Source organism: Drosophila montana, unplaced genomic scaffold (assembly GCF_035044405.1).
Source record: "Drosophila montana isolate Dmon_TW-CO22-7 unplaced genomic scaffold, ASM3504440v1 contig_3083_1, whole genome shotgun sequence".
NCBI lineage: Eukaryota > Metazoa > Arthropoda > Insecta > Diptera > Drosophilidae > Drosophila > Drosophila montana.
This window is the reverse complement of record NW_026997957.1, coordinates 457,342-481,214: the sequence shown is the minus strand read 5'-3', so window position 1 is coordinate 481,214 and position 23,873 is coordinate 457,342. Positions and strand designations below refer to the sequence as shown.

At 43.5% G+C, this 23,873-nt stretch overlaps 8 protein-coding genes across 10 annotated transcripts; 4 read left to right on the top strand and 4 right to left on the bottom strand.

Moving 5' to 3' along the window:
• Positions 1-45: 45 nt before the first annotated feature.
• Positions 46-608, top strand: LOC135430822 (transmembrane protein 60). The gene has a single exon (XM_064685625.1). It carries the CDS (start codon positions 121-123, stop codon positions 514-516), a length of 396 nt encoding a protein of 131 aa, XP_064541695.1. The 5' UTR covers positions 46-120; the 3' UTR covers positions 517-608.
• On the bottom strand, positions 533-2,100 carry LOC135430819 (proline-rich protein PRCC). The gene has a single exon (XM_064685623.1). It carries the CDS (start codon positions 2,012-2,014, stop codon positions 617-619), a length of 1,398 nt encoding a protein of 465 aa, XP_064541693.1. The 5' UTR covers positions 2,015-2,100; the 3' UTR covers positions 533-616.
• Positions 2,101-2,196: 96 nt separating this feature from the next.
• Bro (Brother) lies at positions 2,197-3,163 on the top strand. Its single transcript, XM_064685624.1, has 2 exons — positions 2,197-2,332; positions 2,394-3,163. The coding sequence occupies exon 2, from the start codon at positions 2,395-2,397 to the stop codon at positions 3,076-3,078; it is 684 nt and encodes a 227-aa protein (XP_064541694.1). The 5' UTR covers positions 2,197-2,332; position 2,394; the 3' UTR covers positions 3,079-3,163.
• Positions 3,164-5,325: 2,162 nt separating this feature from the next.
• LOC135430817 (novel acetylcholine receptor chaperone) lies at positions 5,326-8,094 on the top strand. 2 transcript variants are annotated; one of them, XM_064685619.1, is made up of 3 exons: positions 5,326-5,948; positions 7,431-7,569; positions 7,633-8,094. In XM_064685619.1, the coding sequence occupies exons 1-3, from the start codon at positions 5,829-5,831 to the stop codon at positions 7,854-7,856; spliced, it is 483 nt and encodes a 160-aa protein (XP_064541689.1). In that variant the 5' UTR covers positions 5,326-5,828; the 3' UTR covers positions 7,857-8,094. The 2 variants fall into 2 exon arrangements, with proteins under 2 accessions (XP_064541689.1, XP_064541690.1); XM_064685620.1 differs by lacking the exon at positions 5,326-5,948 and adding an exon at positions 6,231-6,254.
• Positions 8,095-8,291: 197 nt separating this feature from the next.
• Vta1 (vesicle trafficking 1) lies at positions 8,292-9,799 on the bottom strand. The gene is made up of 4 exons (XM_064685613.1): positions 9,589-9,799; positions 9,454-9,515; positions 9,212-9,362; positions 8,292-9,151 (listed from the first exon to the last, which is right to left on the bottom strand). Exons 1-4 carry the CDS (start codon positions 9,696-9,698, stop codon positions 8,539-8,541), a joined length of 936 nt encoding a protein of 311 aa, XP_064541683.1. The 5' UTR covers positions 9,699-9,799; the 3' UTR covers positions 8,292-8,538.
• A 72-nt stretch (positions 9,800-9,871) lies between these two features.
• Positions 9,872-11,125, top strand: LOC135430816 (peroxisomal membrane protein 2). 2 transcript variants are annotated; one of them, XM_064685618.1, is made up of 4 exons: positions 9,872-9,916; positions 10,088-10,183; positions 10,247-10,505; positions 10,566-11,125. In XM_064685618.1, exons 2-4 carry the CDS (start codon positions 10,095-10,097, stop codon positions 10,788-10,790), a joined length of 573 nt encoding a protein of 190 aa, XP_064541688.1. In that variant the 5' UTR covers positions 9,872-9,916; positions 10,088-10,094; the 3' UTR covers positions 10,791-11,125. The 2 variants fall into 2 exon arrangements, with proteins under 2 accessions (XP_064541688.1, XP_064541687.1); XM_064685617.1 differs by having other exon boundaries at positions 9,888-9,956.
• On the bottom strand, positions 11,081-23,778 carry LOC135430812 (serine/arginine repetitive matrix protein 2-like). The gene is given in 11 exon segments (XM_064685612.1): positions 11,081-11,619; positions 12,389-12,598; positions 12,664-13,628; positions 13,631-13,708; positions 13,710-15,951; positions 16,009-16,079; positions 17,431-17,575; positions 18,774-18,836; positions 18,899-19,291; positions 22,336-22,437; positions 23,412-23,778. Coding segments are annotated over 11 exon segments (4,707 nt in total). The 5' UTR covers positions 23,651-23,778; the 3' UTR covers positions 11,081-11,420.
• LOC135430815 (uncharacterized) lies at positions 19,382-20,303 on the bottom strand. The gene has a single exon (XM_064685616.1). The coding sequence runs from the start codon at positions 20,096-20,098 to the stop codon at positions 19,397-19,399; it is 702 nt and encodes a 233-aa protein (XP_064541686.1). The 5' UTR covers positions 20,099-20,303; the 3' UTR covers positions 19,382-19,396.
• Positions 23,779-23,873: the final 95 nt, after the last annotated feature.

Here is a 23,873-nt window from a genome sequence, read left to right as displayed (position 1 = left end):
TCGATAACCGCTATATCGATAGGACGTGAATGCATTTAACAAATATCGTTACGATATTCGCTTAATTTTGTTTACAACTAACTTTGGTGTTTGTAAAATGTAAAATAAATTTAAAGCAAAATGACGCTGGCACATCGCGCGCTCTTTACATGGTTTATAGTCTTGGTGTTCTTAATACTGCTCTGCTTGCGGCTAGATCCTCGCACCACCTGGAACTGGTTTGTCACCTTCACGCCGCTCTGGTTCTTCGACTGGATTTTAATTATTTACGTGCTGATCAAGTTTATACGCAAATGGCGCAACTTGAACCGCCTGACTGATCTGCTGTCCCTCTACAAATGGAACATTGCCGGCGTGCTGCTAACAATAACATCCCAGGTGATGATATGCATGACCCTCGAGTATCCACAGCAGATACCCATCTACGTGACCATGGCGCCGCTCATCCTGCTCCTCTCCACGGCCATTGTCTATGTGGGTGGAAAGCTGAGGCGGCGCGAAGGCTGGCTACATTGAAATGAACACAGCGACATTCTACAACTATCTGTATATATATTTATGTCTTAAGTCTAATTGTAATTCACATTAAAAATGTAAAAAAAATGCCAGCGATTGCCTAGAATCCGTATTTGCTTTGTGTGGCGCGACGGGTTTGCCTATTGGCCGACCACATGGCCTGCAGCTCGGCCTCGTTGGCCTTGGCCTTGTGGGCCAAGTAGGTGATTTGATGCTTGCGCCTTGTGCCCGCCACGGGCTCCTCGTCCGTCAGCACGCCCGTTGGCTGAAATGTGGTGGCCGATGCCAATGCCGTGCGCATCCATTCCTCACGATCGGGCAGCACCTGAGAGCCAACAATATCGATCACCTGCATTTCCTTGGCCTCCTTGCGCCGCCGTTTGGCATTTTTGCCCACCAGCGCATCCATGGCCTCGGTGTTCAATTGCTGCTCCTGGTAACGTTTCTGTGCCTGCCGCAGCTCCTCCGCCTGCAAGTGTGCCTCCTCCGCCTCCTCGTCGGCAGCCTCACGCTGTGTCCGTTCCGACAAATACTTGTGGCTAGCCTCAGCCATTTTGGCCGCTCGCTTGGCCACCAGGGCACTGATCTCGTTGCTGCTCACCTCCGGCAGCTGCTGCTTGCTGTTCAGCGAAAAGAAGTCACCAGCATTATCCACATCCTCGTCGTCTTCGCTGTCGCTGACACTGACCAGCGGCGCAGTCGGCTTGGAGCTGGGACGGCTCTTTGAATGCTTAACGGGCGGCGCTTTAAGGCCATCAACTGTTTCGGTATTGTGTGCGGCGCGTCGTTGCTTAACCGTATCCGGCACGAAAGCTGGCGCAGCATTGGCCTTCGGAGCTGGCGTCGGGCCATTGGGCTCCGGTTTGGCAGCCACGGGCTCAGATTTCCTGGCAAAATCCCGCTCAGACTTAGCCTGCGGCAAAATGCTCAGCAAACCGCAACCCTTTGTGGACTTGACCTGCGTTTGCCTGCCATTTAGTTTCTCCGCCTGCTCTTTGTCCACGTCGGCGAACTCCCTCAGCGAAGGTATGCTGATCTTAACGCGTCCCCTGACAGCAGCTGCAGGCGGTGCTTCGCTACCTGCAGGCGGCACTGCCTTTTTGTGCAAGAACTCATCGTCCAATTCTTCGATGATAGCTGCTGTTTTCGCTGCATGCCTCGGCATGGGCAGCTTGGCAAATGCCTGGGTCACATGCTCATCCGCCTGCTGCCCGCCATCCTCCGCGTCTGGCGTTGGCCCAGCGGCTACTTTGGGCTTGGGTAGGCTTAGCGCTAGCCGACCAATATGGGCCGGCCTTAACTCCTGCAAGGACACCTCCTGAGGTATAAAGTCGTCATCGTCATCGCTAATATGTCCATTGCTTGCATTTGCTTTCCGTTCGTTTGCCCCGTTTTGGATGGCTGTGGGTGGCTTCAGTAATTGCACTTTTATGCCCGAAGAGTCTTCCTCATTATCCGATTCCTCATCGCTACTCGCAGCGTATGCAACCAGCGACATAGTTAAATTATAATTCTTTAAATGCTCAGTGAAATTCACAAATTTTGATACGCGTTGCAAATGTGTCTTGATATAAAATGACAGCTGTTCGTTGAAATGGAGCACCCTGTGACAAGTGTTGCCACAGTTTGGTCGATGTTGCTGACAGGGTAATAAAACAGTATGGCAATGCCAGGCCAATGGTCTGTTAAAATCTAAAAATTTCGTCAAACCTTTTAAACTATTTGTAGAAGCATAAATACCTGGCAACAGGTAGTGCGGAGTATTTAATTATGACAGTAGCTGCAGCTGTTTAAGCTGATCATAAAACTATAAAATGTAGGTAGATATCTCTCATCTTGCCCATATAAATAACATACTAGCTTTGACCGAGCATCAGTATGAATTTGCGCATCGAGCTGTTAAGAGATCCGAAAATGCATCATCATCAGAATCATGGAGATGCGGCTGCCTTGACGGGCATCATGCCGCCGTATGAGACAATGGCCCTCTACGAGCAGCCGAAGCCGCGTTTCATATTCAAAATGCCGCGCGTGGTGCCGAATCAGAAATCCAAATACGAGTCGGACGAGCTGTTCCGACGACTCAGCCGGGAGAGCGAGGTGCGCTACACCGGCTACCGGGGACGGGCCATTGACGAGCGTCGCATGCGTTTTGTCACCGACTGCCGCAAGGGTTATGCCGAGCTCTCATTCGTACCCACGGGCACCAATCTGCAGCTGTATTTCAATGCCAATCATAATCCGTATGCCCAGGAGCAGGAGTGCGATTTCGACAAGGAGCGCGGCAAGGTGCACTTGCGCTCCAATTTCATAATGAATGGCGTTTGTGTGCGTTTCCGTGGCTGGCTGGATTTGGAACGTTTAGATGGCGTCGCCTGTCTCGATTTTGATGAAGCACGCGCCCAGCAAGAGGATGCACAGCTGAGCGAGCAAATCGAGAGCTATAATCAACGCATGGCCGACTCGAAACGCATTTATACGCCGCATACGCCGCCACAGGATGCTATACGGCGTGGCCCACCGGGTCCGGGACCAGTTACTGGACCACCAATGGGCTGGTAAAACTAGCCTGATGGATTGAAGCTTCAATAAATGTGTGAGATTTAGTCTTAGTTTCATTTTTTCTATAACCTAAATAAAATACATAATCGGTGTAGAATTTTATATCCTAAATTTAATTTCCTTCATGAATTAACTTGAATAACGAAACACCTGCCCAGCAATGAAAGTATATCTAAGTGTATGAAGGGAAAGTATTAAAGAGAGCTTATAGAAGCATGACAATTGTTATGTAGGTTGAATTTGGCGCCATTTCAGTGCAGCTTGCATTTTTAACATTTTTTGATCCGGCAACGCCGAATAATGTAATCTAGCTATCGATATAAAACAATAGCTCATATCGCTTCTAGTGTCATTGCAACTCTGGGCTTCATTTCTCGGAAGCTTACAATTTGTACATTTGTGAATTCCCCTGAGTCACGTTAATAGCGATACGTCGGAAAGTCAAGTATTAAATATGTCTTTAGAGGACTACGGAAGTTACACAAACTCGTATTGCAGCCAAATTTGTTACACATGGTCACTCAAAGTGGATCGAATAAGTGACCTAAGGTCTAAACGTGTTTCACAGCGCTTTCCAGATCATAGAGAAAATATTACCCAGTTTTATTTAGAAGCATTTTCCGATAAAAACTACGATTGTGAAAGATTGTTGATATCCCTAAAATATGGTGGCAAGACTGACTGTACAAACAAAAGCAAATACGTCAGCATTTCTATAGCAAATCGTGAGAAAAGAAAGTCCCAGCTTCTTAATTTATCTGACGAATGGGCAGTTAATATGGATTTTTTAAATGAAACTGCTCCGAATGTCTTTTTTGCTAATGGCACACTTACAATACACTGTGAGATCCTTTTGACGAGCCCCGTAGACATGGTTATGTCAATCGAAGTTCCCAAATGCAAATTACTTAAAGATTTGGCTGCGTTATTCGATACAAAGGAAAACTCAGATGTAACAATTGTGACTAAGGATCACCATGAGATACCAGCCCACAAGGCCATCCTAACAGGTAAAGATAACAGGTATATCGAAATGAAATCTGTTGCCAAACAATTCAATGTTCGCAGCACGCAGCGAAGTCTTTGCGGCCATGTTTAAGCATCCAATGGAGGAGAGTTTCGGGAATTGTGTTACGATTAGCGACTTCGACCAGGATGTTCTCATTGAATTGCTGCGCTTTATATACACGGGCGAAGCACCTAACTTGGCAGACTTGGCTGAGGGCCTGCTGGCAGCTGCTGAGAAGTACGGTCTGGACAGTCTAAAAGCAATGTGCATGAAATACTTAAGCGACAATCTTTCCATTGAAACTGCTGCCATCACGTTAAAGTTAGCCGATCTTTATAATGTGGAAGATCTTCAATTCAATTCAGTTCAGTTTATTAAAAAACATGCTGAAAGTGTAGCTAACACGGCCAACTGGCAGAAATTGATTACAACAGATAAATATTTGATATTAAATGCATTTTGTGAGCCAAAAATTTTGTTGAAATTAAATGACGAAAACCAAAATGAGACTTAAATGTAATAACAATAATATTAACTTACAAACCAAAACATTTAATCTCAACACAACATTATTCGCATACATACATATATTATCATACAAATGGTCTTGTGCCTTAAAAAAATATAATCAATTTTGAATATCATTTATTTTGATTTTGTTTAACCTTGAAATGTTTATTATATTGGAATAAAAAAAATAAATAAAAATAAAATGTTTTAGAATGAGTCTTGTATTCAAACATTTCTGGCTTCAGTTCCTTCATTTTAAGAAATCTTGAACTTAACTGCACTTTTGACAGTCTTCACTTTATTTAAGTTCAAAACTTATGTGAATGTCGAAGGTGTTTTTGCAGCCCTGTTGTCATTGCTCCATAAGGGTTGATGCTCGGGGTCTTTGGCCTTAATTACACCAACTTCAAATGGCCGCCACCCCAAAACTCAACCCAGCTGTCACCTCTCTCTCTCACTCTTTCTGTTCGTCTCAGAGGTTTTGGTCTGAGGGCGCTTTTTTTGCAGAGTGCCCAACATAACAACCTATTTTCCGCTCTCTCTCTCTCTCTCTATCTCTCTCTCTCCCTCTCACCTGATCTCGGCAGCATTTACGAGAGCGCCTATTGATTTTCTGGCACTCGGATGCTGCTGAAAGAAACTTTGCAACTGCGTCGACGGTTCGTTTTGTTTTTCAGCCACAGTCAGAGTCTCAGTCTCATTTCGAACGCGTCTGTGCGGGCATATATAGAAGCGAAAAACGGGCAGACCGACCGGGAAGGCAACAGAAATTTTCATAAAATTATACATACCACAAAGTGTTTTAGCACAAACATTCAAAATTTTGTATAATTTTTGTTTTGTTCGTTGTTTTTCGTACTTTTGCGTTCACGAACAAAAACAAAAAAAAAAAACAAAAAGCTGCGACGTGCGCTAAAATTAGCGACCGGTGTATTATAGGGTGATGTATGCTTTGTGAGTCCCAGTCCCAACTGGCTACGCCCCCCCTCCCAGCCGCCTGGGTCCCCCTCGCTCTGAGCAGAGAAGCGCGCCCCAAATTGCTGCCATTTGTGAATTATACATATTTCAAATAGTATTTGTACAAATTATGTGCTCAAGATTGCCAGCAATCGAATAAACAAAACAAACAAATTATAATAAATATTTGGAATAGCAGCTCAAAAACGTAAAGTGGAAAATCAATCGATTCGCCCTTGGAGACCAGGTGGAAAACAAGGACTATTGACACAAAATGCCAGCCTCAAATACGATTGTGCTGAGGAGTCTATCCATATTGTTGGGCCTGTTCTTCATATTTGTGGGCACGCTCAAGCTGACGCCGCACATCAGCAAGGATCTGTACAAGGATCTGGTGAGTGAAAAATCGATACACTTAGTTTGTTTACAGCACCGCCTATCGATGGCAAGCTGTTAAGCATTGTTGGATAACTAAGAAAAGAGTGTTAGACAATTATTGAAGGTCTTAGAGTTAGTCTTTAGCAGAGAGGCGAATAAGGAGAGAATAAAGAAATATATAACGGCTTGCGTCGGCATTTCGGGAGCGGCATCGCTCTCATCGATTTTTCGCCGCGAGAGCAAAAACAAAAAAAAACAACCACCATTCCAAAAGAAAATACAATTTCACATTGTTATCCTGCCAGTTGGCGCTCTTATATAAGTGGGTCATCGGTTTTTCTTTTAGTAATTATTTAGAGTGCTGAACTATATTTTATACTAATAATATTCAGTTCGAATGCCCGGCTCGTGTGGGGATATATAATATCAATATTATTCTTTAAGCTTCGAACTATATTGAAAACGGAACATAAACTTAAAACTATTTTCGCAAATCACATGTACGGAAATTCTTATAAATATGACTAATATACATATACAATTAGTTGCACCATTGAACTCGACCTCGTCAATGCCAGGCATTGGCCTTCACAAATACTTTTGAGCACGCAATGATCTTCAGGAATATACACACATACATACACACATACATATAAATATGTATATACATATATACATACATATGAGCACGCAAATAAGTTTTTTTTATCCAAACACTTTGCATGAGTATTTCTTTTTTTTTTTTAATGACGGAAACTATGCAGAGCGCACTCTGGACTACAGATTGTTTATATATAATATATGTACATATATTCTATGATAAAGAAAAAGTGTAATTGTTGGAAATGGCAAATCTGAAATTGCGTAGGCGAACATTTTGTTTTGTAATTTATGTTTGTTTTCACATGAAATTATCCGGCGTCGCGTCGCTCAAATAAACATTGTTGGTGCGCGATTTCTAACATTGGAGCTCAAGCAACTGAGCCAAGCTCATAAAGAAATTATATATAGATATATATTTATAAGCAATTAACAGTTCTGTATACAATTATTTTGGCTATAAACAATGCCCCGTTATTTTTGCTATATAAAGCAATATAATTAAATGAATTTGTCTATTGGTGTTTTCTTGGCTTTTTGGTAAGGTATTTGATCTGAAAATAAATATGTACAATGTATATAGCCGAGCGCTGTTGCAATGCCGAAACATTTTTATAATTACAGCATCGCGCATTAAAGGCACTTGGCAAATGGCAAACAAAATGTGAGTGTGTATGACAAACACGTTTGGTTCTCTTTTTTATATTTATTTATAAATAAACATATTGCCCTGCCTATCACAGGGCGCGTCTCAATGGAATATACTTGGCTCGGTGAATAAGTTAGCAGACAATTATCAAGCTGAACTGAATCCTAGTTTTGTGTACTATTTAGCCAATTGTCGAAATATTTTAATTAATTAATTAAAATTGAATTTTGGTTGACTTTTCCATTGCAGCGCACAGAGTATGTGAAATATGCCAAGGTATTTCCGTTGACGGCGCTGTTCGGCGTAAAAATACCCTCGAAATGGTATAGACGAACCGTTGGCATATTGGAAATCGTATGCGGGCTGGCCATGGCCCTAATACCCTATCGTAAGTACAAAAATCGAATTGAGATGATTATTTAGATAATCCAAAGATCTTTCACAATTGCAGACAAAATCAAGAATGTGGCGAATGTGCTGCTGCTGCTGCTCATGCTGTTGGGCATCTATCAGCATTGGATGGTCAGCGATCCGTTCGAGCGCTCCGGACCCGCGCTGGTGTTCACGTTCATGCTGGGCGGCCGACTGGTTGTCTGGTATCAGACCAGCCGCAAGGAGGCAGCCGAACTGGCGGCGGTCAATCCACCGCAGGCGAATGGCCTCAAACAGGAATAGATGCTGCCGGAGAGAGTACGAGATCATTTATCGGTCATATTTAGTCGAATCATAAATTCAGCTCATAGTCGCACCTGTAAACAGCTTTGTTTTAGCACAATTAGTTGAATATCGCGAGCTCAATTGGCGCCCCTAAATACAATATATATATATATATATAAATACATAACGAAATAACACTCATTTCTAGTTATAAATTAAATGAAATTTTTATAGAGTAAACGAAATTAAAATTGGAGTGTTTTGTTTTTTCACTTTGGTGCCAAAATATGAGAATACATACTCGTACAATATATTTATAAATTAAATACACATAAATTAATTGCGAAAAGTGTTCAAGTTATAAATTAATAAACGAGTTGATAGTATATAGCAATAAAGACAAAGACCAGAATAATTCAAAAACATACATAAATCCCTTAAAATACACGGCACTCATGTTGTAGTTGTCGCAGCCATCAATGCCTATGACATTTTAGCAACAATTTTAATAAATTTTTGAATAACTCATATTCATACATAATGTTTCAACAATTATTCAACATCAGTCGTTGGTTTGTGTTGTTTAATAAGCAGCTTGCGTTTGCAAAATTGCCAGCAAATAGTCGAGATTATTAAATATGCGCGTGCTCTAAGCCTTAACTGTGTTCAACTGTGTGTGGTTCGTGTCTTATTTGCGTATTTATTCAGAGCCTGTGCTTAGCAGCTTCAGTGCCTTCTGCAGATACTCAACGGCGCTCTTCACATCATCATAGTTGAGCGAGCTGCCCGCATATTTGCAATACTTTTGTGCGGTAATCATTTGTTCTGCTGTTATCTGGACGCCGGCAACTGGGACAATGGGCGTGTAAATGGCCGCGTTGGGCTGCGCTGTGGGCACATATGGCTCAAAACCACCGGGCTTCTCCTCATCCACTGGTGGACTCGGCAATTTGCTTGGATTTTGCAGCACCTCCTCGGCTGTGGGTGGTGTTACTTGCGGAACTGGGGGCGAAGATGGCGTTATGGGCTCCACATTATCGGACTTGGATTCAGCAGCTGGATCATCGGTCGGTGTCACGTTAGAAGCGCCATCATTGCTGCCTCCAGGTAGATTATCGCCGGCCAGCTCCGAAGATTCGTCGTCGGGAAAGGGACCAGGTATTGGTGTTTCGCCATTCTTCAGGCAATTGTGTATGTAGGCGGCCTTGTACTTGGCGTACTTGCGATTGTGCAGCGCCTCCTCACTCAGCTCACCAAAGGTAAGCAATATGTCATAGAGCACACCGCTGGAATAATACGCCTTGACGACGTTTCTGCAAAAAACAGCAAGGGTTTGAGATGTAGGATAACTTAATGTGTGAACTTGCACTTACTTGCCAAAGTTCTCCTCGCGATCCTGCTTGTCGGCATAGAGAAACAGCTTTAGAGCATAGTTCTCGATATGTGCCTGAGCGGCAATGTCGTTGGTCAGGGCCTCGTTGTCGGCATGCTGCTTCTTCATTTGCTCCAACCAATCCATAATAGCTGTGCGCCGCATCAAAACAAACGCAAACAATGGATGAGTCATAGTTCTGAAGAATATATGTTTATGCACGTAATCTCAATATGCGCTTACCTAGCAGCAGTTTAGTCTCTTCGGCGCTCTGTGTAGATGCCTTTAAGCCAACTTGCAGTGCACTTTATAATTAATTAAACAAAACATTGTTATTTCGATTTTTCTTTGGAATATAAGACGTCGTCGTTTACTTACTAGAGTCTTGCCCAGTAGGCTATGACAACGTCACGCGAATCATGCTCCTGTGCCAACTTCAGAAAATGTTGTATGGACTTCAGTGTCGGCGGACATGGTGGAAACTCCATCTTTGAAGTGCAAATAAAATTTATTTCCAAAAAATTCTATGAAATTCCAATGAACGCAGTAGAAATTATTGTGATTGACAGTGTTGCCTATTTAAGACAATAGTTTTTATTAAAAAAAACAGTGCGACCGTTTGACAAAAATATTATCACATATAATCATTTGGCAACACTGGCAGCAGGGCTACAAGCGAATGGCCTGCCCAAAGCAACAACTACAGGTAAAGTTGCTCAGTCTTTAAACACCGCTGCTACCAAACGGTTAGTAGTTCAGATGGTCAACACCTTATGGTCGTATGATGTTATCAATTTTAATTGCCGTACTTTGCACTTTAACCCACATCTGAAATATGCAGCAAGCTTAACTTTTAATTACACTTTATACCCAACAGCTGCAACATGGCAATTTCTAAGCCGCTGTACTCGCTCTTTGGCAGCTATTTGGAGCAGCTTTTCAATCATCCAGTGCGCACGAAATCCTTAACAGCGTAAGTATATTGTGGTTAGCTTCACTTATCAGCAATTCAATTTGACTAAATTCCCCCCGGCAGCTGCTTCCTGGCCACCTCGGCGAATGTCACCTCCCAGCGGCTGGCGGGCGCCAAGAAACTGAACCAGCACAGCGTCTTTGCGTATGGTCTGTTTGGCCTCATTTTCGGAGGCACTGTTCCGCATTATTTCTATCAAACTGTGGAGCGTTTGTTCAGCCATGATCTGCGCTTTAGGAAGTTCTTTCTGTTCCTGTCGGAGCGCCTAGCTTATGCACCGTTTTATCAGCTGCTTTCGCTGTATTTCCTCTCGATATTCGAGGTGAGTCTCTTGATTCATGTGGCGGAAACTGTTTCAATCTTTCATTCTTTTCTCCGCCAGGGCAAGTCGCACAGCACAGCAGTTGAAACCCTGAAGAAGCTCTACTGGCCCGTGTTGCGCGCCAACTGGCAGTACCTCTCGCTGCTTGTCTATCTGAATATATCCTATGTGCCGCCCATGTTCCGTACATTGAGCACGGGCATCATTTCCTTTATCTGGGTCGTATATATGGCACAGAAGCGTCGCCGCTTCCAGGAAAAGCAAGCAGCTGCCAGGTCCACATAGACAAAGCATTCCATGGAACAGTTTTGTTTTGCCATCTATATCTATGTATATGCATTTTAACACGCTCAGCGAAGATTACGCTGGACTCTTTTTTTAAACGCTTTATCTGCGTCTCAAAGGTTTCGAACCGGGCACAATAATTGCTTTAGCTATTTAAGTAGATTGAAAAAATAGTATGTGTACAGTACACTTAAGATTAGAGGGAACTAAGAGCGCGAGGGTCGCCTAATCGCTTGTAAATTTGAAATACCTTAATTGTTTTTATCCAATGTACAATTGAAATGTATTCATTTGAAATGGCAACAAATAATAATAATATTTATTTAAAAACGCAACTTACAACTAGCGAGTAATCCAAGTATATTCGAGTATTGTGTCAATTAGCTAATAAATTCAAAGAAATGGCCTAAATCAAACTTTACAACTTAGTCTCGAAGGGAATGTGTCTAAAAAAAGAGTCCTCTCTATGCACAACAATTAGCTTAAGTATCGAGTTTAGTTTTGCATATTGCGACTACATATATATATATATATCTGACTAGTTGGGTTTACTTAGAGTAGGTGTGTTTTGGGGGGTTTCCGGCTCACTTACAGTTCGCCGCACATTTTGCGCAGCGAATCTGTTAACACTCAAAAGGCTATCGCCGACGGACTTCGACTATTGTGCATCGGAGTGCCGGCGATGGGTGTGCAGGGCGAGCTGGCGCGGCTGAAGCAGCTGGAGCAGCAGCTGGAGGCATCGTTGTCCACATGATCGGCGCCATCGCCGTTGTTGATGCCCTCCCCGGACGCCTTGTGGTGATGATAGGGTATCGGCCGCTTGCGCGCGCTGCAAACAACAATATAGGGAAGATTAGATGGCGAAAAATGTTTTCGACAGAAACTTAAAATAAAGATATAATCAAAACTTACCAAACTGAAAAATTGCAATCAACAGAAATCATAAACTAAATCCTTTTTGAAAAAAAATAGAAAAAATATATAAAACTTGGCATTGGACATAATTTATTGTGCATACAAACAAAAGACGTTTGCTTCGACTAATTCGATCGAAAAAAATTATATAGTTTTTATCATGAGTATACAAATACAGAACAAAAATAATATTGCATGTGAAAAGCGAATTCGTGTAGAAAATTAAATTAAATGATAATTCCTGAGTCTGAGCTGTAAGAAAGGAAAATTAGTTAATCAAATAAATCGTAAATCAGGTGCTCTACAGAATTTTCGGGCATTTGGAAATGAATATGCAACTCAAGCGGATAACCTGCTAACGTCTGGTGCTGCGGGGCGAGCGACGGCTACAAAAATTAAATTAATAAATTAATTAAATAAAGTAAATAGATTATAGTCAATCAAATCAAAGTTGAATATAAACCTTGCAGAGTCGGGCAGTCGAAATGAATCAGATTAGTTGGAATAGAAACAGAAAGAGGAACATATATCGATTTATACTTTATGGAATCGGAGATATATTCCTTGCAAATTATAAAAAATATATAATAATAAATCCACTCTGCAAGGTTTTTCGTAAAGGAAAATAAGAACGCGAAGAAAAAGGTTAAAGTTCTGCTCCGATTTTGGTCAGTTGGGACTACCTAGTTATGCGGCGTCTGTCCAAGAAGCTGGGCGAGCCGCGGCGTCGCGGTATGGAGGGTGAACGTGAGCCGGATTGTGATGTGCCAGAGCCGCTGCTCGAGGAGCTGCCGGAGCTGCTGCGCGACGAGCAACTGGAGCGCGACGAATGCGAGCCGGAGCGCGATCTCGAGCTGCACGAGCCGCTGCGACTGCTCGACGAGCTATACCGACTGCAACAAAATATATATATAGATTAGTTTTAGGTTCTCCAATTTTGTGGCCCGCTTGAACTTACGATCTGGACCGGCTGCTGGAGCGTTGGCGATGCCGACTGTTGCTCGTGCGCCGTTTGCTGCGGCTGTGATCGCTGCGCCGCGAACGGCTGCGGCTGCGTCGCGCGGCGCTCTCCGCTGCGGCGACCGTTGCCGTCGATACCTTGGAAACGATGGCATCGACCAGTGTGCTGTCCGCCAGGGCCGCAACTAAGGGCTGTGGATCGTGAATTTTGAACGGTTTTATAACAATTTTCGGTTTCTGTTGCTGATGATGATGATGATGATAGCTAATACTATTGGCGGCCACCGCTGCGGCCGCTGCAGCCGCATTGAAGCCCCGGCCATGCTGCGACGGATGTGTGCCGAGCAGCGCCAGGCCCGCTGCTGCGGCAGCAGCGGCCGCAGCTCCGGCACCGCCAGCACCACCACCAACGCCACCGCCGCCGCCACCACCCAATGACAACAGACCCGCCGCATGCCGGCCATGATGATGATGATGATGCACATGATGGCCACCGGCAGCGGCGGCGGCGGCGGCGGCAGCGGCTGCCAGCAGCGCATGCTGCGAACCATGCCCATAGAGATTTGGATTGTACATGCTTAGACTACGCGTCAGATGATGCTGCTGCTGCTGCTGCTGATCCCGCCGGCTGAGCAGCGGCTGCAGCCCATTGTTGTTATGCTGATTCTTGCAGATATTATAATGGGTGGCGGTCAGCAGGGGGCCATGATTGAGGCGATTCGTTGTGCGATTGTAGGTGCCGGGCGTGCCGGCCAGAAAGGGCAGCGCATTGTTCGGATTGTTGTGATTAGTATGAGGAACAGCACCAGGCGGAAGATGACCACCACCACCACCAGGACCACCACCACCAGGACCACATGCATGATTATTGTTATTGTTAGTATTGTGTCTACTGTTGGGATTGTTATTCAGCGTGCGATTGTGAAAGACGCGCTTCGTTTGTGGTCTATGGTTAAATTTGGCTATTGTTGTTGTTGGGTTAAATGTTGTTGCTGCTGTTGTTGTTGCTGTTGTTGTTGCAGTTGTTGTTGTTGCAGTTGTTGTTGTCGCTGGGACTGCTGCGCCACCATTTGCAGCCACTTGGGGCGCCTTGCAAATGGGCGGCGTATTTGTGTCCCTTTTGTCCGGCTCGGCTGCGGCCAGCGGCTGCTCGACGAGCGCCGGTCCAGCTGCTACAGGCGGCGGCGTTGTTGTTGTTGTTGTTGCTGTCGTAGTTGTTGTTGTAGTTGTTATTGTTGTTGTTGTCGCCGTTGTCAGTGGGTTAATTAAAGCGGTTACATTGTTAGCAACAAGAAATTCACTCAGCGAATTACGTTTGGTGGCCAGCACCAGCATAGATTCGCCACTTACTTCGCTGCCGCCCTCCGCATCCTTGGCTGCATCTCCGTTCTTCTCCATCGTACGGATTTTCTGCTTTGCCTTCGCCGCAATGCCGGACTTTAGCTGCTCGAGCATGCGCAGCTCCTGCAGCTCCTCGCGCTCCCGCTTGCTCTGCTGATAATCGTCGAGTGCTGTTGCCGCAGAACTCGTCTCCGGCTCGCTGCCGCCGTCGTCGCTTTGGGCGCGCAGACGCACCACAGGCGCTGGCTTGGTGTCCCGGCACTTGGACTGCTGCCGTTTCTTGTCCTGGACAATGTCCTGATAGCGCTCGGGATTGTGCTCGGCTGGCGAATAATGCAGCTCCGATGAATTGGAGCTGCCCGAGCGCCGTTTGCTCGGTCTTGGACTCGGCGTGTTGCCCTTGTCCTTCTCTTTCTCCCTCTCCTTCTCCCTCTCCTTCTCCTTTTTCGACGGCCTGGGCCTTGCGGGCGTGCCCGAGCGTTCGCGCTTCACGTGGCTGCTCTTGGCACGCTCTCGCTTCGGGCTGCTTGGCTCACGCTTTAGCTGCTCCGGCGGTGTTTGGCTGCGCCGCCGCTGCTTGCGGGGCGTGGGCGTGCCCGGCTCGCTGTGCGAGGAGCTGCTACTGGAGCTGTCCGAGGAGGAGCTCGAACTGGATGCGGCACGCTTGCGTTTTGTCTGCTCGAGCGCCACCATCACCGACTTGGTGCCCAATATATCGTTGACCGTGTCCTCGGCCGCCTTGAAGGGATTGAAAGCGGGCGCCGCTGCAACTGTCGTTTTCTTGGGCGGCACCACCAGCTCCGGCGAGCGTGTGCGCTGTCTAACGATTGCCGGCGAGGGCGTGCGCAGCTTTTTATGCGAGCGGGAACGGGAGCGCGAATGGCGACCCAATTTACGCTCCTCGCCGCGTTTCGTCGTTTGGGTAGCCGAGCGACGTTCACGACGACGCTCTTTGCTACGCTCGCGTCTTTGGCCGCGCTCCTTGGCTGCCTCGCCTTGACGTGGTCGCTCCTTCGACTTTTGTCGCTCTTTGGAGCGCTGTCTGTCCTTCGAGCGTTGTCGCTCCTTTGAGCGTTGTCGCTCCTTGGAACGCTGTCTATCTTTAGAGTGCTGCCGCTCCTTGGAGCGTACTCTCTCCTTTGAACGCTGTCGCTCTTTGGAGCGTTCCTTCACCTTTGATCTCTGCCGCTCCTTGGAGCGTTCTTTCTGCCTCTCCCTGGAGCGCACTCTCTCCTTTGATCTCTGCCTTTCCTTGGAGCGCAATCTCTCCTTGGATCGTAGTCTCTCGTTCGAGCGAGGTCTCTCCTTAGAACGCTGCCTCTCTTTGGAGCGGAGTCTCTCTTTCGAGCGCAGTCTCTCTTTGGAGCGCAGTCTCTCTTTGGAGCGCAATCTCTCTTTGGAGCGGAGTCTCTCTTTGGAGCGCTGTCTCTCTTTCGAGCGCAGTCTCTCTTTCGAGCGCTGCTTCTCCTTTGGACGCTCCTTTGATCTTTGGCGTTCCTTTGACTTCAGTCGCTCCTTCGATCTGGCTCTGTCCTTGGACTTTTGTCGCTCCTTCGATCTGGCTCTGTCCTTGGACTTTTGGCGCTCTTTGGAACGCTCTTTGCCGCGCGACCGTTGCCGATCCTTTGATCTTTTCCGCTCGTTGCGCCTCTCCTTGGAACGCTTGCGCTCCTTCGAGCCTAATCTCGGCTTGGAACGCTCTCGTTCTTTGGAGCGTTGCCTTTCAGTCTCTCGGCGTGGCGGTGTTCGTGTCGTTCGTTCCTTGGATTTGTGACGGCGACTAGCGCTGCGCTCCCGTTTCTCCGTCGAGGAGTCATTGCGACGCGACTTGTTGTCCTTGCGTCGCTCGGGCGAACGACTGCGAAACGGATTCTCCGGAGTCGTGCCATTATCCACAACAGCCGCCCGAGATTTGCCCGACTTTTTATCCTTGGGCGCCGGAGAGCTGTGAAAATGTTCGTGTTATTTAGCATATTGATAAAGATATTAGATGATAACTTACTTGGAACGTGCCGAGTCCGTGGAGCTGGCACGTGCGCGTTGGCTCTTCTTGAGCTTTTTGTCGCGTTTTTTCTGCATAATAAAAGAGTGAGAGTTATTAACAAGAGGAACAGCTAACGGCAACAAAGTCTAACTGTTAGCAATTGTAGATAATTATTGATATAGTATATGTATTTATAAAAACACAGTTTTCATTCAGTTGATGATCATGGCATGATATATATGTACGTATATCTCATATGAAAGCTCGCCTTGGGCTCGATGGAATTATTTTTATTATTAGCTGTGTGTTCGGGCTGAAAAAACATATTTTGCATTGGATAGATAAGAGATTGAACTTATTTTGGATTGCAGTAGCAATTAGTCGGTTCACGCAATTCTATATATGCTATATATATATGTATAATATATGTTAAAGAAAACAGACAAATGAAAGTACTTACAAAACTACAAGAGAGCCTTTGAAAGCTATCCTATATCAATGAAGCGCCAAGGGTTTTTATAAACAAAATATAAATTTTCTTTTTCGTTTCTTGAAATTACTTGTAAATTTAATTTGATTTGATTTGGTTTTTTTTTTCTACATAGAACTGAAAAGTTTACGCAATAATTGAAAAAGGAAAATAAGTTAAAACTATGCACAAAATTAATTTATAGGCAAACTTATAAATTAGCATTGTGCAGAGCTCTATTTTAAATTTATTTTCTAGCTATACGAAATAATTAAATTCAAACTAAACAAATTTCTAAATAAATAAACAATTTATAAAACTAGTTTGTGTTATGCGTTTGAAGCCGTTTTTACCTTTTACAATATTTGTGGGGTGATTTTTTTTTGTCATTATTTTTTTTTTTTCGTTTTTCTTTTTGGATTTTTACTAATTATTATTTATGCGGTTGGTAATATTTTATATGCAGGTCTTAAAGTTCAGTACTTGGTTAATTTTTTTTGTTTTTGATTAGTAAATGTTTTTTTTGGTGGAAAAAAGAAGTAAATAAGCAAGAGAAGAAATGGCGTATGTTAAATATTTGGTGAACAATTGAAACAACGAAAAACGATAAAGTCAATCGAGTTATCATCATCATCATATTATGTATATAGGCATTATATATATATATATATATGTATATCGAGAGAGAGAGAAACAATTATATTCATTTAGACATAATTTGTATTGGAAACAAGTTTCATCAGATGATTTTATACAATAGAGAAAATTATTATATATATTATATGATATAGTTAGTATGTGAAGAGTTTAAGATTGATTAGAATTAGAATTCATTAAAAGGTTTTAATCATGAGACTTTATGAATAGCTCTCAGCACATGCACTCCTCGGGCAATTACTGGTTTTATGGACTTTACTTCCCCGAACATTTCTCTCATTCAGTTTTTTTTTTCATTTTGACTTTTTGTTTACCTTCTCCTTTTTGGCTTTCTTGCGCGCGCTCTTCAACTCACGCTCGGCATCGCTGCTATCGGGCTCATCCTCGCTATCCTTGTCGCTATCGTTGCTATCGCTGCCGCTGTATTTGCGCTTGCGGGACTTCTTCTTTTTCGACTTACTGCAAATAGAATGGTTTGAGTTTGGGATTAGTGGCCATGTAAATTGGTGCCCAAAACTGAGGCTAAACAGTTTCAGCTAGTGTTTTTTTTTTTGGTGGACGCGTCCCAAATGGAGCCTGGCAGCAACATTAAGAAGTGTTTTGTTTTGTTTTGTTTAAAGAGGTTGATTAACTTGTGGTTTAGTGCTTTACCTTCATCGAAAACTGCTCAAAAATGCATTGTCTTAATAATAGTAAGTAGGTTAATAATAATAATAGAAAGAAAGATGAGAAAGTAATTCGCATTTAATTGTTGCAAAACACAGTTTGGTTCCTTAACAACGAGACTTTTCTTAAACTTTATGCTTGTCATGTTGTGTGTGTGTGTGTGTGTGTGTGTAAGGATATGATGTGACATTAAAGACCGCACAATTTTGTAACACAATACAATTAGATATAATTAACGAATTTTACTTACCAAAAGCTGGACAAGATCAATGTGAATGTGGAAAGCGAAATGTGTATTTGTGTGTGTGTGTGTGGGAGTGGTTGTGCGTGTGTGTGTGTGGGCTTAGAGATTAGTGTAGAATAGTATTTTAAAAAAAAAGAGGATAGAGCCCATAGAACCCTACACTTAATAAGAAAATAAAACGATGCTGTCAGCCAAATATGATTATCAAAGTATATTATAATACTTTTCTTTTTTTCTTTTTCCTTTTGGGAACACACATTAGAAATGCATTTCATTTCGCTGTGTTTTATATAATATTGTTTGGTTTTTATATATATGTATATATAGTTAAGCTCATTTTATAAACTAGATAATAATATGTGTATGCAAATTTCATTTGTACATAACTTTTCGCTTCTTTTTACTTTCTTTCTCATATGAGTCCCTTTTGTTTGGTATCAAGTTTTCAAATGCAATGTAAAAGAAGGAGTAGAGACGAAAAACACAAAACGTATTAAGCAGTTGTTTTTGTTAAATTACAAAAAAGGTTTCGTTCGTTTTCGGCAAATTTGCATTTGACTAACACGTACAACAATAGAATGTTTAGAAGATACTAAATCAAAACCAAATAGTTTTACAATGGAACATAAAATTCATGATTTAGCAAAAGATTTCTTTTTTTTTTTTCGAAATAAGGAAACTAGTTAGAAACACAGAGAGCTACAAGTGGGTTAGGACTCGGTGCTTGGGCTACTTGCGAGCTCTTACCTCTCTTTCTTGTGCTTCTTGGACTTCTTCTTCTTGTCCTTGCGACGCTCAGGACTCGCCGAACTGGAAGGCCAAAAGAAAGTCAGTTGGTTTTGGTTTCATTTATATAGCATATATGGGCTAACCTCTCCCTGGCGCGCTTCTTTTTCTTCTTTTTGTCCGACTTGGACACGTGCACACGCTCATCGCCGCTTTGGTTGGCCAACAGTGCATCCGTTTTGCCAGCGCCGACAGCTGCCTCCGGCGAGGGCGTGCGCAGGAGCGCATATCGTTTGCCCGTCTCCTTGTCTTTGCCACCTGCTGCTGTCGCCGCCGCCGCAGCCGCAGCCGCTGCGAGGCTCTCGCGCTGCGCGTCCAGTTCCTTTTGGAGCGCCACACTCTTGGCTAGATCCTCCTTGGATTTGCGATCGCTATCAAAGCTGCTGCCCTCCACAAAGTACTCGGATATGTTGAAGGCCTCGCGCAACTTGGCGTTCTTTTGCTGCTGTGCCTCAGCGATTTGATGGGTTTCACGCACGCTGCAAGCAAAAGAAAAAGGGTTTTTAGTTATGGGCAAGGATGAAGACGTGGATAAAATAGCCGGGTAACTTATGTATGTAGACACGGGACACTTGAGGTGGCATTTACCTTGCCGCCGCCGCTTTGCCGGCGCCGAGCAGCAGCGTTTCGAGCCATGTGCTCGACGAATGCTTGAGCAGCTCGAGCAGTGCCGGCAGCGCCTGGCCCTTCAGATTGCGTGTCCTGTCTGACTTTCTGCTTTCCCCTGCCCGTTGACTGGCAACAGCTGTTCGCACTTCCTGCGGGCATTGCGTCATTTGCGTATTTTGGCAAACGCAGGCGCAGTCGTTAGGCGGCTTCCTCGACATTGCTGTGCGCCTGTTCTTCTTGGCGCCGCTTGCCAAAACCGGCTTGAACTTCTTGGCCACGGCGGCATAATTGAGTGCCGCCGCCGTTGTGGCCTGTGCCGTGAAGTGGAAACTCTCGTATTTGGCTATATACTCGCGATTGTCGTGCTGGAAATATTGTGCCTTGCGTTTCCGGCCACCGCTAACAGTCGACGCTGTCGCAGCCACACAACCGACAATGGCCTTGGCGGGGTTGCTGCTGCTGCTGCCGTTGTCGTTGCCGTTGCTCTTCCCACAGCCGGTTGCGTGTCCTGCGCGTTTGCGGCGCTTGCGTCGCTTCTTCGTCCGCACGACCTGCAACGTGCCGCTGAACGCATTCATCGTGCTGCTGCTGGCCGTTGCCACAGCCGTCGCCGTCGCAGTTGCCGCTGCTGCTGCTGTTGCAGTCGTTGTGTTTGTGTAGATTTCCGAGGAGAGCATTTCGCGTGGAGAGTTCGTCTCTTGCTCTTTTTGTTTTATTGGGGGTTGTTTGGGCAAGTGGATGTTTTCGGTTTTGAATATAGTTTTTTATAATTTTTTGTAACTTATTTTCATGTGAATATTCAATTATACAAGAAATATTTGTTTTATTTAAGTTATTTCCAGTTTTGGTTAAATATTTTTATAAATTTAAATTGCTTTATTTTTTTCTCACTATTTTACTTGTTTATATTTTTTTCCGGTTTTATCTTCACAATTTTATAAATTTTTTCTTTAATTTTTATTATTGTAAAAATGTATTAAATATAGTTTTTATGTATAAAAATAAAGTTTTTCCACAATTTGTTAAGGAAGACGGGGAATATTTAATATTTGTGGATTCCCGATTTTGTAACTTTTATATATATTTATGTTTTTCCAGAGTTAAGACTGGAGTATTTCGTTTTATAATAGAACTTTCTATACGTTTGTTTTTTATGTATTAAATAGTTTTGTCCACAGTTTGTTCAGGAAGACAGCGGATTATACTTAATCTTTATATAGTTATTTATAGTTATTTATATTTTTTTTATATTTTTGTATATTCCAATTGATTTTTTCAACGTTTGATCAGGAAGACATTGGATTGTATTATATTAATTTAATTTAATAATTAATAACAATATTTATTGTAATGTTTTTTTTCACGATTTTGCCAAGAAAATGGTTTTGAATGTTTAAATAATTTAGTTTAAATATATTCATTTAATATAAGTCATTGTTTTCATTTTCCAAAAATTTATCAGGAAGACAGTGGATTATAAATATATATATATTTATTGTGGTTTTGGATTTATACAAGTTTTTATTTAAATTAATATTTTTATGTTGTTGATTTGGTTTTTCTCATAAAAGACATAAACCTTCATAGATGTTTTGAATTTCTATTATTTTTTTTACTTTTTTGTTTATAGACACGATTGTTTAATAATTTTTTAACTATTATTCGTTCCCGGAAGACTTTGGAATCTTTTAAATTTGTTATATATATTTTTTTAATATATTTTATATAAAAATAAACTTTTTTATGTACTTAATTTAACCGCTTGGAAGACGTTGGATTAGCTTTTATGTAGAATTACACTTTGGCTACATTTGCCTTAAATTGTTAATTATTTTTCATTCATTTACAACTTTCATCGTTAATTGGAAGACTTTGTTGTTTTATATACTTGATATTTACTATAATTTATAGTTCGAAATACTCCGTTGAAGCAAACGAATTGCGCTCGCTGCCGACTCCATGAAACGACTAAAACTAATTGCGAATTACAAGCTACGTTTGGAAGACTTATTTAGTGATTTGTTGCTTTCGGTTTGTTGGATCAAGTGTGGCGCTCACATTACGCTCAGGAGCTTAATGCTCCATTTTACACACTTGCTATCAATTTCCACAACAACAGCAACCACTAGAATACGACGACGACGACGACGACGACGAAGCTAATCGGCTGTGATTAGGATGAGCTGGTAGCCACCACCAGCTAGTATAGAGGCCGAGCATGGCTGGGTTTTTCTTTTTATTTCTTGGGATTAGTGCGTCCAGCTGCACACTTGAAGGGCTGCTCGTGCGTTGGCATATTGATTGCATTTTCCCCAATCGCCGCATTTTCAACTGTTCCTTTTTCTTTTCAGTTCTTTTCATGCGTTTTCTGTGTCAGCTATTGATTTTTCCAGCGCTGCGGCAACATTTTCCACTGCCTTCACAATCCTGGCGGCCGCGTTCATGTTGTCCTCGTCGCCGTCGCTGTTGCCAGGGCAACTTAAACTTTTCCTATTTCTATGTTTTGTTTTTTTGTTTTATTTCTAGTTGAATTTATTATTTTTATTTAAAATAATTAATTTCCTGAGCGCGTGTGCCAAACGTTGGCGTTGGAAGACTTGATGTGACTGTGCTGAAAATGGCATCCTTGCGGCAGATATTTCTCTACAACTCCGCGTGTTTTGATTGGCGCCTGGACCAAAGGTGGTTGGGTGGGTGGTTGGGTGGCTTCTCTCGCTGTGCGCAGCCGGCGGCGCATGTGGTGTGGTGGCCAGTTTAACAGCTGGCTGAGATTTGATTTGGACACGCGACACGAGCAGGCGTGTTTTTAGTTCAGGCGTTTATTGATTTGTCCAGGCGCTCAATTTTTGATTTAAATTACATAATTCCGACTAACTATATTTAGCTACGACTAAATGTAAATGCAGCTACTTACGCTACGCGTCCAAATTCATCCTTGGCCAAATCGGTTTTGCCTTGGCCCATTAATTTCTGGCGATACGTGTCCACGTGCGACTTGATCTCCTCCGGCGTGCGTCTGTTATTGGGTCAGAAAACAAAAAAAAGAATAACAATTAGAAAAATAAAACAAAATCCAGCAACTAAATTGTTTAGTCAGGAATATTTGCTAAAAATACCTTTTAGACTTGAGTAAAACTTAAAGATTTATAAATTTCACTGCTTAGATATTATATGTTTTTTGCATTTTAAGGCCTCCTTTTTTATTTTTTTTTTTTTAATGTTTATGCATAAACAATTAGAAACTTTTGACCACTCAGAAAGTTGTCCGCTTTATTGTGGAACGCGGATGTGCTCTATTGAAACAATCTCTACAACTGAAATGCAGTTTTCCACCACCAGACCAGCGCAGGCCAGGCTCAGGCTGCGTCGTTGTCTGTCGGAGGCCAACGGAAGTAGCGGAAGGGTAGAGATGAACGCGTGAAAAGTTGGGGTTTTTGTATAGGCCCAACATCTCATATATGTCAGCAAGGGTTTAAAAGCTTGATCTACCCGCAAATCTTTTTTATTTTAACGCATTTTGTGTCCAATACTTTTCGAACTTCTGTGCAACATCGGGAACGTGCCAGTTTTGATTTATCAAGTATTTTTCGTGTCACGAAAGAAAGCACGACACGCGCTCAGCTTTAGGCCGAAGCGCTTATGTGTGACACAAAAGTTGAGTAGGGGGTGGTTGGGCTGGCTGGTACTGGGCAGGCGGGCGGTGCTCTTGCAGCAGGGTTGGTGGTGGGTTGCTGCTGCGGCCACCGCTGCCACCGCTGCTGAGCGCGCGCTCTCTGGCAGCTACCAGGCGCCGAATGTAAACATAAGAGCAGCAAGCAGCGGGGAGCGAATGTAAATATTAGCACGTTGGAGAGGAATGCATGGCCCGAATGCGCACAGTGTTGGCGACCGGTGTTATATAACGCCAATATTGCATTACATGCAGGAGGCAGCTGCCAATTGACTGGATATGGCAGCCCCATTTGAAATGCGACATATTATTTGACTTACCCTTGCTTCTCGAGTATTTCTTCGAATTCAATGCACTTCACCTCGATCTTGCGCTTGCGATCGTGATCAAGTATCTCCTTGTTTGGCGGCCGATTGAGCTGTGCGTCCAGCTTTTTGGTATCATCTTCGGCACGGTAGTCCTTGTCCTTTTTGCCCGGTCGCACAAATGCCCAATTGCGCTGCACATGTCCATTTGTGCCGGAGCCACGCGGCGTCGTCAGGCCAATGCCGTTGTACATATTGAGCGGCTCCTTGTCGCTAGGTAGCTATCTTTGCTGGTTTAAACGTTTACTTTTTCGTATGCATCAGCGTTTGGAACGGCGCAGCTGCTCCGCCAAATGTGCAGTTTGCAAACACAAGAAAAATCGATTTTGTCTAGCAGGCAACGCCAACGCCGGTGCAACTCTAACTATCGATATATTTGCAGCACTGCGATATAATATCGATATTGCTGTAATCGAG